This window comes from Strix uralensis, chromosome 17, assembly GCF_047716275.1.
Source record: "Strix uralensis isolate ZFMK-TIS-50842 chromosome 17, bStrUra1, whole genome shotgun sequence".
Taxonomy (NCBI): domain Eukaryota; kingdom Metazoa; phylum Chordata; class Aves; order Strigiformes; family Strigidae; genus Strix; species Strix uralensis.
The window spans coordinates 16,676,736-16,695,704 of record NC_133988.1 but is presented as its reverse complement, the minus strand read 5'-3'; the positions used below and the strand labels follow the sequence as shown (position 1 = coordinate 16,695,704).

Here is an 18,969-nt window from a genome sequence, read left to right as displayed (position 1 = left end):
AGAACAAAATGGGAGCGTAGCTGAGAGCTGGGGGGGCACATGGGGCTGGGGGGGGCACAGGAGGCTGCAGGGAGGCACTTGAGGCTTGTGGGGCACATGGGGCTGGGGGGAAGCACAGGGGGCTGGGGGGGCACAGGGGGCTGAAGGGGGCACACATGAGGCTGGGGGGGGCACATGAGCCTTGTGGGGGGAACACATGGGGCTTTGGTGGAGCATACGGGACTGGGGGGGGAACACACTGGACTAAGGGGGGCACAGGGGGCTGGGGGATACACGTGATGCTGGTGGAACACACGGGGCTGGGGGGGCGGGGGCACACGAGACACACGGGGATGCAGAACCCCCCGGGGCGGGCCCCCGACCCCCCCAAGCCCAGCCCGGCCGGTAACGCCGGAAGGTCGGGCCCGGCGGGGCGGGCGGGGCCCGGGGCGGGGCGGCGGAAGAGGAAGGGCCGGGCCGGGCCCACAAAGGCCGGGGGGGAACGGTCAGGGAAGGGGGCGGGTGGGGGGGGTTGGCCGGTGGCGATGGCGACTGTGAGGGGCTGGGCGCTGGCCGCGCTGGCCCTGCTGGCCCCGGCGGAGCGCAGCCGGCCCTACGCGGTGCTGCAGAAGCAGAACCTGGGTAAGGAGCGATCGGGGGCTGGTTCCAGACCCGGCAGCGCTTGGGCATCGTTCTGCTTGGGTTTTATTTATTTTTAAAGCTAAATTTTGGGGCAACGCCTCGGGGTAGAGGGGGGGTGTGTGTGTGGACGCATTCAAATCCTAACCTGTCGGCCTCCCGCAGTGCTGCTGGGCAGCATCCTCAGCGCCCTCCTGCTCACCATCATCCTCATGGCCGTCTGCGTCTACAAGCCCGTCCGGCGGCGGTAGCGGAGCGGGGCCCGGAGGCTCCGGCGTCAGGAATCGCTGCCCCGCCCCGTCGCACCGCCTGGCACCCGGCAGCCGTGCGGGATGTCCCGCTGATTCCTGCGTCGCCTTGGCCCGTGCGGCGTCGCGTGGCTCCGCGGGGACGTCGCTTTCACCGACAGCCCGGCCGGGCGCTGGAAATCACAGCCCGGTCCTCGGCAAACCGCCTGCCCGGCGAACCCGGGGGGGTGTGAGCGAGGGCTGCGGCTTCCTGCCAAAACGCAGGGTTTGGGCGAAGCCAGTCTGACACGATGCGCTCGAGAGGAGCCCTGGGTTGGGGGTCGCTGCGGGGAGCGCGACCGGCGGGGACACCCCCTCTGCTCCATTCCCCGGGGGGCCGAACCCCCGCGTCGGCAGGAGAACGTGGCCATCGCCGTCAGCATCGCCAGCCCCTGCGCTCGATTACACCACATCTAATTTTGCTTTCTGATGAATTCTGTTCCTTGAACGTCGAGTCGTGAGGGGCTGTAGCGCAGCCTTCAAAAATAATCCGAAGGCAAAAGCTCAGCGGCCCGCGGTGGCTGCGCGGCTCTGGCGGGCGCTTGGCTCCCAGCAAAGCGCGAGCAGAGCCTGGTGTGGCTGTTCAGGGACAGGCTTGTCATTCCTGGCGTTACTCGCTTTAACTCTTCCAAAACAGCCACCAACAGCCTTGCACCAAAACAGCCGTTGCTGATCCTTCATGGGCTGGGCTGCGGATGAGGGTTTCCAGCTCGTGCCCAGCCGCGGGGGGGTGGGTTTGTGCTCCCCAGTAGGTCCCTGGGCCCTGGGAAAGGGGAGCTGGGGGGAGGCCGCCAGGCTCAGGTTTTTGGGGAGAACTGTGTGTTTAAGCCCCAGCCGGCCCCATTCTGTGCATTTTCAGTGATGAATTCAAGTGTTTACACTGAAATCACACCCGTATGAATGCTGCTATTTTGTTTTGCACTGCTACGAGTAGTAACTGGATTTAGCTTATTATTACTTCGGTATTTAACATAGGGGTGTTTTGGCTAGTAATTTATTTAATGTTTTAAAACTTTAACTTCCAGAACGATTGTGTTGACCTGTTCCCTAAAACCTTGTGCTGCATCTGACCTGTTTTCTGTTCAGTTTGCTTTAAGAGACACTGACCGCTCTCATTGCAACAGGGGATTTTCTTTGCTGCTGCTCTGTTAGTAAAACGACAGGAGGAGGCTGGCCTAGAACAGACCCACTCCCTCATCAAAGTGAAACATGAGTGTGGAAGCAAGGCAACACTGTTCTATTGCTTTCTGATTTTTTTTTTTTATCATCAAGTCCTGTATCACTGATTTTTCTCACCTGATGCTGGGTCTGTAGCTGTGTGGGTTGGGGGGTGGCTGGTGGAGCTGGCAGCCACAGCTCCGCCTTCCCCGCAGCACTGTTCCTGTTTGTGTTAGTTCTTCACTCCCTGCTCTGTCTCTCTGTACAAATAAAAAGCTAAGTCAACAACCCAGGTCTCCTGTGGCTCATTCACGCTCTGTTTGTTGTTACCACGGCGAGAGCTGGATGGAGGGATGAGGTGGGCCTGTTTCCCACCTCTGGGGATCTTGGTTCTTACCCCAAGGGTGAGGGAAGGGGCAGGCAGTGGGGTGAAGCCCCAGTTTTTGTGGCTGTTAGCAAGGAACTGTTAACAGCAACCTGACAATAAAAGCTCATCCAGCACATGTAGTGCAGTCACCAGCAGACGTTAACAGGTAAAGTTCAGTTAAGTCAGTTATGAGGACTATTTTGAATCAAAAGTCAGCCAAAGAAGCTTAATAAGGATTTCCAGATTAAGCACATGGTGAATTATTGCACATTGAAACAGTCCAAAAGCACAAAAAAGTAGCACCCTGGGTCTCCCTTTCAGGAACAGCATCACCAACACTCTGGAAATAGCATCGATTTAAAGAACTCTCAAAGCTAGTTAGAGATTTAGAACAAACTGCAGGTATTTGTAACTCCGAGCTTCTGTTTTCCTACGTAAGCCTCAAGCTTCCTTGGAAAGAGAAGCCGGACTCAGCTTTTATCCATCAGTCTCAGAATTAACATTAAACACAGCGCGCGACCCTCTGCTGATCTCTCTCTGTCCCTCACAAAAAGGTCCGTGCAGGAGCTGCTGAAGAGCACTGAAGTCTGACCCCCACGCTGCCCCTCGCTGAAGTGGCTGCGGTGAACTGATCCCTGTTTTCAAAACGGGGAGACCCAAAGGTTGGCTGAAAACGTCAGGAAAATGTTTCCAGGGATTAGGTGTTCGTTTCAGGCTAAACCAGAAGTATCTGTGATACTTTCATTGATTATAACATCACTAACGTACAAAAATGCAACAAGAAGGCAAGTAATTATTTAAAAAGACTCCAACTACCGTGTTAAAGAAAATACTCACGGGTGTAGTGTAGCACTGTGCAGTATCTTTGGTTTTTCTTCCAGCACACAGAGGATACTTTTGACCCATCCCGTGTAAGATCTAAGCTAGGGTTTAAGAAAAGCAGCACCTGCTTCAGGGAAGCAGGGCCTTCCAGGTTAGATGGAATGATGCAAATGTCACAGAAAGCAATAAAAACAAAACACCCCAAGTTTTTTTACAGTCCTAGACAAGAAGCAGGAGCGTAACAAAACTTGAACTGAAACTGCCCGATATTCTTTAGTTTACAATATAAAAAAGGGAACAAGTCAGCTTGGAAAAAAGGTATTTGCCCCCCCTGTCACCTTTGGAATGCTCAACAGAACAAAAGCAATGTCAGACAGACGGGTTTATAAAGGCAACAGCACTCTTTATTTCCACTGGAGGAAAAAAAAAAAACACAGTTTCATCTCCCACCTCACAACCTTGTCAAGAGCTCAATGCGAGGCTTATTCCCTTTTTTTCAACTGTGAAAGTCACAGTAATCCCCTTTTCAAAGAAAGATGCAATTCCAACACAGACCGCTGCCACTGTGCAAGAAAGCCAACATTCCTGCAAACACCAAATAAGCTATTTCGGGATGCAAGCTGTATCATTAAACAACAACGGTGCAGATATACCAGTTCTAGTGTACACGGAAGGAATTTTAATCATTTGCTATGTAAAACAATGGATTATTGGTTTAAAATAGGGCTCCAAGTTACCAACCACCTCACTGGTTATGATCAAGTCTGGTTTAGAGTGGATTTTATCCTGGTTAATAGTTGGTCACACAGAACCGCCCTGTTTCACCCAAGGACAAGTGCAGGATTAGGTAGCAAGATCAGACCATTTGTACCATAGGTTCGTTGCACTTCTGCCAGCCAGAACAGAGGAATATTGCTCACATTTAACTACCATAAGGCTTTCCCGTGGATGTACATCGTGTACTTGTGGAGTGCACTTGAGAGTCACAGTGGAAGTACTGTAAACACTGACAGAAGCGCAGATAAAATAGCTACAAATATTTTGTATGACGAAAGACCTGAGGAAAGCTGGTTAAAACATACTTGCGAATTGTTACAATACCATTTGTATGAGTGTAGTCATATTGGCTTGTTTTAAAATCAATAAAAACATTCAGATAAAAAAATATATGTATTCACACGAAGGATGAGCATTTGAATTTTAAAAAGCAACACGCGCTTCCCTTTCAGATGACAGAATTAAAGCTTATCTTCCAATAAGCATACATTAAAATTTCACCTGATTTTTTTTTCTATTTGAATTTAGCACCCACACCCAGGCACGCACTCATGCACACACACCCAGTGATCGCAAAGAAGCACCTGTATCTATCACTAATTTTCTTGCTGCCCTCTGACTACGGGAACTAGCTGGTTTTGAATCACTGCAGAAACTGCTACTTTATGAGACAGATGGTCCCATTTTAGGATCTAAAATTTTACTGGCTACTTGTTTTGTCCTTTTTCAGAAAGCACGAGTTTAATCTTGAGCTTGGATTAGCTGTTCAAGTATAAAATTATCCCTCTTAAGCAGGAGCACATGATAAAATCTCAGTAACTAGAGAAGAGATAATCACATCTAACAAAACGAACAGAAGACATCTGTCAGCATGGGACACTGTCAGCATGGAGAACTACCCTATGCGTGGATACGTGTGTAGATGCTCTTCCATGTAACACCTGGAAGAAGCAGACAATGGCTTTGAATTATTCAGAAATGACTAAGCAGATGAATATTCTTTGGTAAGTAATGAAGTTTCCCTCCTGAACTCCCCATAAATCAGATTTTCAAGCTTTGCTGCAATCCTATACCTGGTGCTAAACAAAATTTCCATCTGCTCTTCAATAAATACGTTTTGATAAAAACTTTCCCTTCAAAGCTAAGACTGCACAGTTGGGGAGCCAAATGCAGAGTCCTGTGATCTGAAACTCCCTCAAACAAAAATAAATCAGCTTTTTGTAGCTGATGATGCCAACTTAGAAGGCGGGTGAAATGTTTATTTAAGCAATCCAGGAGTGGTCTTCAGACTGATAGCTCTGAAAGCCTTCAGTTCTACGCAGATTTGGTCACCCTTATTTCAGGAGATTGCTTAAGGAGTTATTTTTCCACCAGAGAAAGCTGTAGAACTTGCTGAAGCTCTGCATCTTCCTCTTCACGACGCTGCTTCTCCCGTTCCTCCTGCTCCCGGACAGACAACTCCATGGCAAGCTGCAAGTCTTTCTCAAAACTGGAAGGTTCACTAGGGGTGCTGCAGTGGGAGTTACCTGAGCTTGTTAGATAGCTCTCCTGCAGTGCCCTGAAGGAGAAAAAACTTCAAGAAGTAAGAGAGACAGAGCCTATTTCACATTTCCTGCAATGGTCCTTCCTAGCAACTGTTTTCTAACTGCAAACCTGAAAAATCTCCCCCCAGAGGGCAGAAAGCAGTTTTCATGGTAAGAAAACAGTTGTTCTAACATCTGTAAAATTCCCAGCTTAAAACCTGCTCTTTGAAGCTTCCTCAGAATCTTTCATATGTACTAACAGTTACATTTTCAATGACCTTCTGAAAGCATTCTCACCTAGTTTAAAGGTGACATGATTTTCCATGTACGAAGGAACCAAGAGGATGCAGTTCTTTGTGTGCACAAAGATTTCTTTGTACTTAACTGCAGAAAAACCCCACAGATACCAGGGCAGATTCTCAAGGGTCCATTAAACATACGGTGCTAAGTTGTTAAGGATTACATAATGATTTTGGAAAGAAAGAAGAGCTACCCCGAAGTGTGCAGCATCTAATAAACAAACATTCAACCCAGAGGGACCAAATTCACAGTTTTAAGAGAACAGCAGGACCGTGTTTATTTGTTGGGTAAAGAATCTGTTCTCTGCACAGGCCAGTCCCACAGCAGAGCTAAAGAGCTGCTACATAAGCCAGGGAGGCCCAGTTTAGAGTCCTTACTTCTTGGAAAAGTAAAAGTAAGAAGAAGCACAAGAAAAGAGAGCTCGAGTTCTGTGCATCTGCTGCCTACCTACACAAAAAAAATTGCAAAATTCCTTCACGCTGCTGTTGGAAGTATTTTTGCTTTGTCACTGCACGGCTTGGTGTGAAAAAAATTAATTACCTCTGATACTGTATGTTGAAGTCCTGTGAATATGCTACTGCACCGTTGGAATGCACCCCCACTTCCTAGAAATGGGAAAGACAGACAATTCCGCAGCAGTTAACAGATCTGCAGTGCACCTCACTGAAAGGTAACTCTTAAATCACTCTTATTTCTCCTCCAAAATACATTACTGTATTTTTCTCTTCTGAGGTTCTTAGAAAAATAGGTCCTACACTGTTTAATTCAGAGGTGCAGCTATCGCTGCATAGTCTTGTCAAAACTGTCCGACCCGCACTGCACACCTTACAGCACACTTACTTTATTTCCACCAGATTCCAACAAACTCTGCTGAATAGCAAACTGCATGATCTCGTTATCTTCATCCTGCACGTGTACGTTCCTACCGTCATCTTGGACGTGGTAAGATTTGGGGATCTCAAACACTGACTGGTCAACCTCGAAATTAGCACCTACAGAAGCCAAACACAGTCACAAACACGGCGTGGTGTATTTTTACAAGTCGTGACTTAAAAAATTCTGATGAATGTTTATGCATGATCAAGTTAACTCCAGAAATTTAGCTAAACCACCTGGCTAAATATACCAACGGGCTTTGAAAGACTTCTGTGGCAAACAAGCACAGCAGTAAGGCAGAGCTCAGAGTCTTCAGGACACTGGCAAGTCACGCAGGTAAAACCAGTGTGAGCAGAGCGCTAAGGTGGCTGAACTCTAACAAAACCAGATGGGGGAAAAAAAAAAGGTTGCAAAAGATAAATACTGCAGCGGCTCCTCTGAGGCTATTCCTAATGAATGCGTCTGCAACAGCTCACAGGACAGAGTGTCACTGGGTACATGCAGTCACGAGCATCCTGCTCAAACATAATCCACTCTTTTCTGAAGGAGCACGCAGACATCGCTGTCACTTACAGCAGTTTTGTATTCCACTTCCCACAGCAATGGCTTGCACCAGAATTTAGACCTCAAAATAGCTGGGAAAGCTTGCTGCAGCTCACTTCAGTCAGTCTGGCAGGCTTGGAAGGGGCAGAACGGGCCTGTACGATCAGTATCGCACGCTCCAGATCAGCTGTCGCACACTGCAGCTGCCCCTCACCCGTGGAGGTTTCATCCTCTGCACTCAACCCATCTCTCCCGTGCATTCCACTGACAGAAACGTAAGAAGAGGCAATCACTGCATCTTTCCGCTCCTTACCTGAATCACTCTGTGCACCTCCAACCATTTGTGGTGATGTTTTGTCAGCCGTCCTGCAGCCATTGACATTTTCAAATGTAATTCGGGCATTCAGCACATGAAATAGGGGAATTTCTGTAAGAAAGAGTACAAGATTTCTGTCAAAAAGAGAATTCTCATTCACTTGCACACCTACAGCCACACCAAACCCTTACATGCTTATTGAATATATTCCACAAGCAGCATCCCATAATGACAAAGTACATAGTAACTCAATTCACCAGGAAGTTGCCCTTAGTTATTCTCACTCTCCCCCTAGATCTCTTATTTTATAATAAGATTTGCCTAATCTAAGGCATCGAAGCTAAAAGAAAAGAGCTAGCAACAGCTCTTTCTTACTGAAATGATACAGTCTTTAAAATTATACTGCTGTACTGGTCATCCAGAATTTGGATTCAATGACCCCAATGCACAAGACATTGTACATCTGGGTTCTTGGTTCCAGATATTAGTGAGATGACTAGTAAAAAACTAGCATGATTTTTGGAAATATATGCTGCAAAACCAATAGAAAGAATGGAAATGAAGAAAATGCTACAATAATAATTGCTAAATATTACCAATTTTGACAGGAAATCCTGGCGGAAATTCCAGAGTGATGAAATCCCTAAGCCTGGCAAAATGAGCGCTAGTTCTGGCCATCAGATCGATGATTGGAGTGACTTGTTCCATAAGAGACAAGGGAAACTCTTCACTCATCCACAAGGTTGCTTTAAATCTTAAAAGAGAAAGTTGCATAAAAACATTCTAAGTTTACAGTTTAGGAACAGAGGCAAAGCAAAATACGTAGAGCTGTCACCTGCTTCATACATTTCAAAGCCTCAGAATAGTTATTGCTCTGAGAAACCGAACCACATTGCTGGTCAGACCAAAGGCAAAGCACACGACTAACAAGTTACAGCACTAGGCCAAACGTTTTCTTTGACTTAGTGGAAGAAGAGTTAGACTACAGCTGAATACTTCAAGATCTCTCTCTTGATTAAATTTGAAAACACAGGAAAAACCACATTGGATATTTGTAAAAATGGTTTCCAGAGGTCAGAGGACTGGGAAGAGACAAACTAGAAACAGTTAAAATGTTATTTCTCACTTCTGCGTTCGAATGGTGACTTCTTTTGGTCTTCCTATGTCTCTACCTTTCAAATCAAAATCTGGGTCAAAGTATTCCTCCAGAGTAATAGCAGTAGGATTGTTACTTGCAGCATACTCTGTGGTCTTGGTTGTACTCTGTAAGGAAAGAGAAAAAAAAAAAAAACAACCCAAAAGTACAGAACAAATAGCCAGTGGCTACTACAAGAAACTTTTAAGTTACCTCTTGTGAAGTACGCACACTTAGACTGCTTTCTCCTGAGGTTAAAAATCTCCAAGCATTTTAGAGGCAGGAAAAATCTACTTAAATACTTTAAAGCTAGAAACCAACCAGAAATGTGCACACAAGCTACAGCATTTCTAGGCTCCAAATCCTTTACTAAAGGCAAAACTTTGATGGGGTATTTGAAACAAAAATCTCTAGATCCGTGTAAGAGCTACAACGCCATCCTGATACAGAGCCAGCAGTTGGCAAGTCCATTATCTACTGTACTTAAGTGTGTACAGATGCAAGGGAGCTTCTAAAGCCATACAGAAATCACTATGAACACATTTCAGACCAGCAGGGGATACATGGTTTTCCTCTGAGGTGACCAAGAGCAGTGTGCTATCGTGTCACTTCACCCTTCCCCACCTTTCTCCGATGACCTCTGTGCTAGCAGTGTCCCCCACCTGAGGCTCCTGCAGGTCTGTCTTCCCAAATTACTGGTGGGTTGTCACTAAGATCTGTGCTTGCTCTCCTCTGCTGCCACTGCTCAGACCCCAGCTCTTGCTCTGCTAACAGATTCTATGTCTTGTTCAGAAGGAGGCACCTGCTATTCATGCAGAACATTTGAGGGCTTAAAACCAACAAAAACACCCTCCAGGAAAAATTTAAACCTCATAATGACAATTGCTGCCAAACTAAGGGAACAAGAGGTGATCCCACACACCCAGAATCCCTATCGGCAGAGATCTCTGCGCTGCAGTGACCCGTTCCAAGGTCAGAGACACTCACCTGAGCGCCATACTCGTGCTCCACCGTACCCAGAAATGATTCCAGGGGGTTCCTGTCAGCTTCAGAAAACAGGAGGGAAAACCCAAAAATCTATTACTATTAATTAGCAATAAAATTTACATACACACCAGGCTAACAAACAAGGCTTCTCACCCAAAGCGAAGCAAACTGTTAATGGTTCCTGTAAGCTTTACCAGGGCAGCCCAGCACCGAAAGCTGACAGTATAAAACCGGTACAACCCACAGAAGAGAGGCAAAGATTTGCAGTGGTTTCTGTCTTTGGCAGATAGCTTTATTATCCACAGTGCCTCTCCCCCTGGGCCCCAAGGTAGGCCAGTGAAGGGCAGTGTTTCCATACGAAGTTACGGGCTGCTCAGCCTTTACTCTAGTTTAAATACTAGAAGAAATTAGTGGACCAAAACAAAACAAAAAGTCCAAGGAAACAAAGCCTACGTGAATCTCGTCATCACGGCCAAAGCGAAGTAAAGGCATGAATACATTCCAGAGCAGGACAAAGCATGGAAAAGTGCAGCCTTTTAAAACTTTCAATAAACTTTCAACAGTTTTGAAGGGCTCTTCTTTCCTCTAAATACAGCTAGGATAAATATGGGTTCATCTGTAGGTTAGGGGTCAAGTAATGAGCTACCTCAGACACACAAGGGCAGGGCAAAGTCAGCAAGAAAATTATTTCCCTTGTCTGCCTGCCCGGTTCTTCTGCAGTCACACAGAGAAGGTATCAGGGAGCCAAAAAGTTCAACTTATTTCCAGTTATTCTATAGGAAAACTACCTTTATATCTTTTCTTCTCCTCTTCTGTTAAATGTTCCGTTCGGATTTTTGTGACCACATTCACGTTGTTTGCAATATATACCTTTAAAAAAAACAAAAAAAAAGGTACAAGGACAAAACCCAAAAAACATCACAGGTTAAAAAAGAGAGTTCCCTCTAGTAAAACACCACGTACGCAAATCTAAAGACAGAATAAAGCAGCACGGATCTGCCCCTCATTGACAAAGACCTCGATCTTTAACGTACTGGTGATCAACGGGGAATGCTGCACTTGGATTTTTTGATACGCTCTGGTATAATGGAAATCCAACATGAGACATTCGTGACAGGCCTACGCTGAGGCTGAAACCACATGCCACCTGCTGGGCAAGCTGATAAAGTAAGAAACCCTGCAAATCACACACCACAGGATCTCCAGACAGCGTTAATCCTGTGCCGAAAGAACGGCAAAGGAGTTTGGTCATCTATTTTGATGGCAACAGAAGTCAGCCTGCAGCAAGTTCCTGGAAAGCAGATTTACACACTTTTAAATACACTTTTGTAACTAACTAAACCAACCTCAAAACAAGACAGGCATTTCCAAGCTTGCTGGAAAGAATTCCCACTGGGGCAGAGATTTTAAGAGAGAATGGGGAAGGAAAGTCAGATAATGCTATTTCTAAACTTGTAAAGATCTTCCAAGTGAAATTTAGTGATAGTTTAATTCTGCAGGGACACTAACGAACTCCAACTGAACTGTCCTGCAGTCTTACCAGAACAAACCTTCATATAAATGTAGAAAGCTATTCAGCATTTATTCTTCTGTTAAATGAAATTACAAAATGCAATTTATCGCACAAATTCCAAAACCTGGAGTAAACACAGACTTCTGAATCAAGGAAGTTAATTCTTGTGATTCTTGAGTTAAATTCCTAACACAGTAAGGCTGTAAAGCCACCTTCAAAAATATTTCACTAAAGTGAAATGGCAGACAAAACCAGCGTCACACGGAACAAATGTAAGCGACTGTATGACTCATGAGCATGGTCAGGGTCTTTAATTTCCCAGCAGTCTTTTATTACTTGAATTCCTGATGCAACTCACGGCAGCAGGAGGCTGTTATTTCCTTGCACTAGTTACTAGAGAGTGCTCAAGGCACTTCACCAATGGGTTCCTCATCTTTTAAGCAGTTGAAGAATGACAATATTCAAGAATGAGTTACATTCTAGTTTTGGGAATGAAGGGAGTTCTAGCAGTTATGTTGAATCTTCTGCCCCTCTTGTCCTGAAATGCTTTGATCCTCCCTCTCCCCTAAAGCTCCTGTGGACGCTCCATAGAGGCACCAGCCCTCCCACAACCTTGGCAGCCCTGAAGTTCCTCACTCCTGCCCAGTTCTGCTGGCAACACAAGGAAGCTCTCCAGGGAAAGTTTCAGACCTGAAATATTCAGGAAATAAAGGCAAAACACAACCACGCTTCAGTTAGCTCTAAGGCCTCTCACTAGAGTAGAATGGGCTTTACCTTTGCTTCGTAACCGTTTACACCTTCCGCTTTCTCTGTCCTCCACACCCAGAATCCAGATGTGGTTCTGACAAAAAGGAAACACCGCAAGCGTCTGTACAGTGGCATTTCTACACAATCCCCAGCCCGTTTTTCTAAAACTGATCTTAAACAACAATATTTGATTATTAATGCCAGACAAAAGCACGGGTCCATCTGTCCTCAGACACACATATCACAGGAGGGCCGAGGAAGTCGTGCTGTTTCTGTTCCTATGCGCTCCACGGCCAAAGCGCAAAGGCTCAGACAGAGATTGAGATGGGGATACCTGAGCCACAGAGGAGGACGGCCTCAAAACTTACCGAATTATTTTGTCTGACAGCCTGGGCACGGCAGCTTTTAGCACACAATTTAATTTCAAAAGTAACCTGTCACTTTACTTTGGGAAACTGGATAGCTGCAATACTGCTGTCTGAGAAATCTTAGTTTCTGGATGTGTAGATGCTGCAGTTACTAGGGCTCAGTGAACATCACAGAGACTAATTCTGGGCAGCTCTGAAAGGGTACTAAATATTCAGGAGAAAGATGCTGGAATTATACATCTCACTTTGAAAATGCTTGCTCTGTGTGATCCTGGGGTGGTTTACTGCATCACAGAGCACCCCAAAAGGAGTTTCAGAAAAACGATCATTTGAACTAAGCTGAGAGATACCCGGATAAACACGTGTAGTAAACAAGGAAGACAAATGTGTGTCTGTGCAAATGCACACTACACACCTATTTTTATTTAAAGTATTAAGGTGAGATTTGAGTGACTTAGCTACAAGATGCAAGTTCTGGCCCATGAGTTTCAGCACTATACATGCGGATTTGGGTGAAATGCAAACTTGCAATGAGACATTAACGTCAATCTCACAATATGATAAACTGGAAGTTTTCTGCAAATCAGTTCTTTCAGCTGGAAACTTTTTGCCAAGCAGTAGTGGCAAGTTGACCAAGCCAAATTTCTTTATTTAATGGTATGTGAAGCTTAAAGTAATTTCAGATCTAGCCCTAAAAGCTTTTATTACCAGAGCTTTTGAGAGTTTATCTTTACAGCTTTGTTGCAAGCATGAGCACCCATAACCTTGAAGTGTTTATTTGTTAAGAGAAACTTTGTATCTCACCTTTCAAAAGCAATATTTTTTGTATCAAGGCACGTATTAATAATTGGAGATGTAAGGCGTCTTTCCACATCTTTTCTTTTTGGTGTCATAGATCCCAATGTCAAACGCTTCATGTGTTGGGAAATCTCAAAACGTTCCGTTGTAACAAACTTCTCATCGTGATTGATCTCAATTAGTTCTGCCCAGCCTCCAGTATCTGTTGGAAATGGTACATCATCTCAATCTAAAAACACTCACCAACAGTATTCCAGATTGAAAAACTGAGAATATACTGTATATCACATCAGGGTGGACACAGGTTCGCTGTATTTTGCACTCAGCTGAGATCAAATTTGGAGCTGTATATGAAATTATTTTCTATTTGGGGGGCAGGAGAGCAGAAGGGGGAACACTATGTAAAAGACTGAAGTAAAATTTTAGCCCTATTACCAAATTTTGACCTCAGATTTACTCAAAGGAAAGAAATTAAGACGTTACGTTAAACCACATACAGTACCTCTATGGGGCACTCTTGGAATATATGTATAAAACTCTCACAAAAATCAGTACTCAGCCTCAACAGGTCTTTTTGTGCAAAATCAGGATTTCTCATTGTGGCTCACATAGCATTTCGTGATCAATGGTGCAGATGAACTAAAATATTTACCTTCTCCCTTGAAAATTAAACTACGCCTTCCTCTCTCCCAGCTCATATTTTCAAAGCCCAGTAAAGTGATATCAACGCGCAGCTTGGCACCACTTTTCCAGATGCGACAGACATCACTTGGACAAACTCGAGAAACCAGGGGGACTATAAAAGAAAAATGAGAAAAACGTAAATAGAAAATATTCAAGAGACTAAGCGCACAGGAGATCTGAACTCAACAGAAGCTATATCCCTGATACTGGATTGCTCAGTGCTGGGATCATTATTCCAGAGGAGGCAAGATACTGATCTTCTTTAAGCTTTAAGAACAATCAGCTTAGGGACAAAACCCACCAACTTTAATTTAAAGATGACCATGAAAAGGAAGAAGAGATTAGTTCAGACTAGAAGATGTGAAATGGCATAAACCCCATTTCCTAGCAGTCTAACAGTTAGCTGTTTGGAAAATTAAGTCAGCTGTAAGGCCTAGCATTCATTCCTTTAAAAAAAAATAAGCAGGTACTTCCCAAGTAGTCTGTGCATCTATATATATGTGCCACTGTCTTAAGTCATCGATAGCCAGGTAAACAAAACCCCAAGAAAAGTCTTCAGCAATTCTAACAATGGCTAAACTCTCCATTAAAAAACAAACAAAACACCCAACCAAATAAACAGGAAACAAAGAGTAATTGTGCAACAAAAATGTAAGAGGCTATTTTGAGAGGTGAAGAGATCTGTGTTCTGGGGAGCAGGTGTTTCTCTGCGTATCTTTTGTGACATTTGCACATAAGCAAGTCCCTTTGTCTACAGTTTAGAAGAGGTAACGATGACCAGGATTCTTACCCCAGCTAGTGAACTCCCATTTCATTTCCACATAAAAGTCAGGAGTCTGGAGAAGGAAAATACTTTATGAATACTTCATGAAGTAGTTTTAATCTAACATTCAGTACAGCATTTCTGTGAACATTTTAGATAAAGGAAAACAAAAACCCCCAGAACTCGAGACATGATAAATGAAGGTTAGAAAGATGAAATTGAAACTAAAAAACACAAGACATTGGCCTACCACTGCTGCTTTCTGATAAGCTGTTCTTCCTCACTTTACTATAGGAGCAGTGACACCTTCAAGATTCAGCCTCCAATGTTGGAGTTTGTGACTAAGGATTTCAAAGTAAAGTCAAGGAAAAAGTCTCCATCTCCCACAGGGCAAGTTGAAACGAAGAACACAGCTGCCCATCTGATTTCAGTTAACTGAACTACTTGAATGAGAATTGCAGTCTGGAGTAAGAGGTTTAAACTAAATAATTACCTCATTAATCTTTTGGAGTAATTCAGGAACTCCTCCAAGTGTCATAGAGGTCTGCTGGTAGTCCCGATGCTGCAGAATCATTTGTACCATCTCTGGATCTCCTGTACTGACAGCCTCATGTAAAACTGAAAAAAATCCAGCCACAAGCTAGTTCAGTTTGCTGAGCAAAACACATGATGTAAAAGCTGTCAAAATACAACATCTGCAACTGGAAAGTATTAACGCGTGACTTGTGTTTTCCACGTTATCTTTACCTGTCCATCCCTGCGCATTCTCTTTAGTCACGTCTGCCTTGTGCTGCAGGAGGACTTTGGCAGATTCTATATAACCCAAGGAAACAGCAAGGTGCAACAAGGTCCGGCCTCGTGGATCCCGTTGATCAACATCCTGTTGAGTATCCGAGAGACACATAATGCTGAGGCTGTCCTGTCAAATGCGACTAATCAGAGCACACTGAGAAGAGTTTATATAAAAACAAAGCTTGTCAGCAGTAATCCAGGAGTCAATATCCCTAGGTATTCCCACGTATCAGTTTGTGGTGCACAGCCAACTCGGCTTTCAAACACTACTGTGCCGCCCTTCCGCACTCCGTACAGTGCAGTCTTACTTCCCCACTGAAAGAAAAAGAGAAGCAGAAGAGGGCCTATAAAACCGACACGATAAGAACTGGTATCACTGTAAGACGTGACTGAGTTCTTGTTGATGCTTCTCATTTCTTTTTCTGTAATTATTTCCCCTTCTGTCTCCCTTCAGAAGAGGTCTCTTCCAGGAGAAGACAGGAGTTTTAGTCTGCGTGCATTGCACCATGGACAGTCAACAAGCCTGAGAGACCAACAGTTTAACATTATACAACACAATGGGGGGGGGAAGGGAAAAAAAAAAGTATCAGGGCATACAACACCAATTTTGTATAGCACTTTTTGAAAGTATAGAAGCAAATGGTATTTTACAAAGCATCCATTTGACTGACACACACAGCACAATGAAGAGCGAGTGCATTTTGTACAAGTCACTAAAAAAAGAAAAAAAAACAACTACACAGGCATAAATATCCAAAACATGCAAGCACAACATACTCATACCTTACATATTTTTCACTATTAGCTTAGAGATTTGAAACAGAAGAGCATCTATAACTAAAGGAAAAGGGGAAAGTCAATAGCAGAATAAGAAAGGAAAGTTATCACGCAAGTTAACACGGTTATCTGACAGCATTAAGTTGGAAAGATCACACACAGCGTAGGGAAAGCTTCATTTTAAAGCGTTCTCTTTCCACTTCTCTGGTGGAACGCTCATTAATTTGCTTCCTACAGCTCCAGTGCCTACTGCACTGACAGGCAAAGGGCTCTAAGGCGTCCCTCCCAGTTGTCGCTGGTGCTGTTCACTGGTAACCACGCGTTCTACCCGTCATCTGCCACACCACGGGCAGCTGGCGAGTGTCTTCCGATCCCCTCACGCACCCCTCCGACAGCAAGCAGCTTATCCCAAGGAAGCAGGAGGAAACATATCTTTGGAATACTTTAAAAAAAAGAAGTTATTTAAAAGCAGATAAAGGAAGTAAGAGACAGACATATTCCATCTTAACACGTTGCTCATTTCCTTACAGCGTCTGAGGTAGGAAGCAGCACTTCACAGGTGTGAACTGCAGCCTGGACTAACAAGCGTCAGAACAATCCTTATTTAATGACAAACTTTCACAGGCGAGAACATTATTAAAACAGAAATAAGCACACGGAAGCAACGTGCCAGTAGGGTTAAAGATTTTCTTAAGGAATAAGATCACATGAATTAGATAAAAAGTAACTGCATTCCAAAGATTCTCCTAAAAATAGGCCAGGAGCATGCTCTAAGCAAGCATTAGTAGACTGGTGTACCGTTAGAATTGCAGATGATGGTCACTGGTCAGGAGGAGGCACAGCTGATCTTAGGCTCAATACTTGTGGTGTCAGGTATAATGTAATTAATATGCTCTGCTTCTGCAAACTATACTCCACACCAGCAAATGTCAGAGCTTTCATACAGCATCTCAGCAAGACTGATGTTTGCTGCTTGAGCTCTGCTGCGGCTTCTCAGCCCGTTTCCTTACGTCATTACCATTTCTCGCTTGGCCATCCCAGAGAGGGAACAGTTTTGTATTTTTCTACTCTACAGCATGAAACAATGATCCATTTTTTTACTAGAGATGCTGAAAACATTCCAGCCAGTATAAAAATGCTGCCCACAGTCTTGGACAGCAACGAAGGCGTAAGAACTGCTGGTCCTCAGCAAGCTCGAGGCTGGTTTAATCTTCAGCAGCAGCAGCCACCTTTGCTGCATGTTGACTTCCCATGAAGGTAAGCAATATTTACTGCTTTTCTGGCACAGGAAAAGAAATTAATGTCCATCATATCTGTTCTTCCTGATCTGTTGCAATGACTCCTACGGCTTTCTATAGAGCTATTCTGCAACCTGCACTCGAATGCTCTGAGCACAGCTTTACGGATCAGAAGTCAACGTTTAATAGCTTACATAACAAAAAGTATATTCCTACACCTTCTTACATCACCCCCGCAACCACAAATAAATAGGCAAGGAGAAAGAAGCGCAGCAATCCCACAAGCCCAACGAACAGACCCGGCAGTACCATCGAGGTTCCTGCTCCCTCGAAAGGCAGTAAGCGAGGGGCACCAAGCCCTGTACCACGGCACAAGCTCTTTCGGGGTCACCAGCCCCACAACAGCCCCTCTCTCGCCCGGGTGTCCCGGTTACCTTGTCCTGCAGCTCCTCGTCCAGGCGCCTGTAGTCATTATTCCAGACCAGGACGTGCAGGGGGAACGCACTGCCGGCCCTGCCAGGGGAACTCATCATGCCACACACCTGCGGGAGCGGGGAAGCAGGGTGCCTACCCTCACTGTCCCCCCTCTCCTTCTCTGGGAGACCCCAATACTCAAGCCTTGACACCTTAATCTTCTCCTGTCTCCTGGCACCCACCTGCCCCAGGTGATGGTGGCGAGGGGAACACTGGGCCAAAACCCCCTACGAGCCCTTCGCCCCGCTCCCAGGGGTGCCCCATGCAAAATCCTGCTCCTGGGGGTCCCCTGCTCCCGGGCAGCCCCCCCGCCCAGCCCCACACTGCAGACGGCCTCCTCCGCTCCCCCTGACCCCCACACTCCGGGGGGGGCCCTGCTCCTGAGCCCGCCTACCCAGCCCCACACTCCTGAGGGCCTCCTGCTTCCCTCGACCCCCCACTACTGAGGGGCTCCCCCGCTCCTGGCCCCCCCCAGCCCCACACACCCGGGCACCCCCCCCGCGCTGACCCCGCCGCCTCCCTCCTTCCTGTCTCTCCAGGGCAGCGGCCGGGACAAACCACAGCACGGCTGATGCGGGGGGGGGGGGGGGGGGGGTGTGTGTGAAAGGAGCTGCCCCTCGGTTCCCCTCAGCCCGCCGCCACCGGCGAGCCCACGGAAAGAGGAAATTGCTGCCCCCCCGCGGGTGGGCGGATGGAGCGTCCCGCCCGCAAGCTGTCCCATCGCCCTCCGCGCGGGGGGGGCACACGGCAGCGCGGCGTTGGTCGGACGCGGTGCTCAGCCCCCCCCCTTCCGCACCCCCGCTTTTCAGAGTGTTGGTTTCGTCCGTCCTCTCTGCCGAGGCGCGCGGCCGCCATACTGGGTGAGGGCAGGGCTTGATGCAGAGCAGCCTCTTCCGCCAGGCTTCCGAAGCCTCGTTTGTCCCAGCTCCCGCTGCTCTCTAGCGGTGAGGGGACAGCGAGCGGCCGCCGGAGCCGCTCACGGGAGGTCTCGACGCTCCCCCGCAAGAAGCGCCGCGCTTTTGCGACGCAGAGCTCAGCCTGAGGCAGGCGTCTGCCAGCGACAAACATGGCCGACCAGGGCCTCGCCCAGGCTCACTACCGCCCTT

General features: G+C 46.2%; 2 protein-coding genes across 4 annotated transcripts; one reads left to right on the top strand and one right to left on the bottom strand.

Annotated features, from left to right (window-relative positions):
• The first annotated feature begins 474 nt into the window (after window positions 1-474).
• C17H12orf76 (chromosome 17 C12orf76 homolog) lies at window positions 475-2,351 on the top strand. The gene is made up of 2 exons (XM_074887339.1): window positions 475-621; window positions 784-2,351. The coding sequence occupies exons 1-2, from the start codon at window positions 525-527 to the stop codon at window positions 867-869; spliced, it is 183 nt and encodes a 60-aa protein (XP_074743440.1). The 5' UTR covers window positions 475-524; the 3' UTR covers window positions 870-2,351.
• Window positions 2,352-3,634: 1,283 nt separating this feature from the next.
• ANKRD13A (ankyrin repeat domain 13A) lies at window positions 3,635-18,946 on the bottom strand. 3 transcript variants are annotated; one of them, XM_074886862.1, is made up of 16 exons: window positions 18,660-18,946; window positions 17,824-17,902; window positions 15,330-15,462; window positions 15,076-15,200; window positions 14,610-14,655; window positions 13,788-13,931; window positions 13,142-13,337; window positions 11,997-12,063; window positions 10,498-10,579; window positions 9,710-9,768; window positions 8,714-8,850; window positions 8,184-8,341; window positions 7,585-7,698; window positions 6,693-6,844; window positions 6,393-6,457; window positions 3,635-5,587 (listed from the first exon to the last, which is right to left on the bottom strand). In XM_074886862.1, exons 1-16 carry the CDS (start codon window positions 18,929-18,931, stop codon window positions 5,389-5,391), a joined length of 2,028 nt encoding a protein of 675 aa, XP_074742963.1. In that variant the 5' UTR covers window positions 18,932-18,946; the 3' UTR covers window positions 3,635-5,388. The 3 variants fall into 3 exon arrangements, with proteins under 3 accessions (XP_074742963.1, XP_074742965.1, XP_074742964.1); XM_074886864.1 differs by lacking the exon at window positions 18,660-18,946 and adding an exon at window positions 16,158-16,211 and having other exon boundaries at window positions 17,824-18,258; XM_074886863.1 differs by lacking the exon at window positions 18,660-18,946 and having other exon boundaries at window positions 17,824-18,261.
• Window positions 18,947-18,969: the final 23 nt, after the last annotated feature.

What these genes read in the sequence shown, in the direction of transcription:
- C17H12orf76 (XM_074887339.1), top strand. Translation starts at nt 525, where the DNA reads ATGGCGACTGTGAGGGGCTGGGCGCTGGCCGCGCTGGCCCTGCTGGCC. An exon ending in GCTGCAGAAGCAGAACCTGG is followed by an intron (nt 622 to 783) that starts GTAAGGAGCGAT and finishes GGCCTCCCGCAG; the next exon opens with TGCTGCTGGGCAGCATCCTC.
- ANKRD13A (XM_074886862.1), bottom strand. Translation starts at nt 18,931, where the DNA reads ATGTTTGTCGCTGGCAGACGCCTGCCTCAGGCTGAGCTCTGCGTCGCA. An exon ending in AAAAATATTGCTTTTGAAAG is followed by an intron (nt 12,064 to 13,141) that starts GTGAGATACAAA and finishes CCTTTTTGTCAG; the next exon opens with AACCACATCTGGATTCTGGG. An exon ending in GTCACCATTCGAACGCAGAA is followed by an intron (nt 8,342 to 8,713) that starts GTGAGAAATAAC and finishes TTCTCTTTTAAG; the next exon opens with ATTTAAAGCAACCTTGTGGA.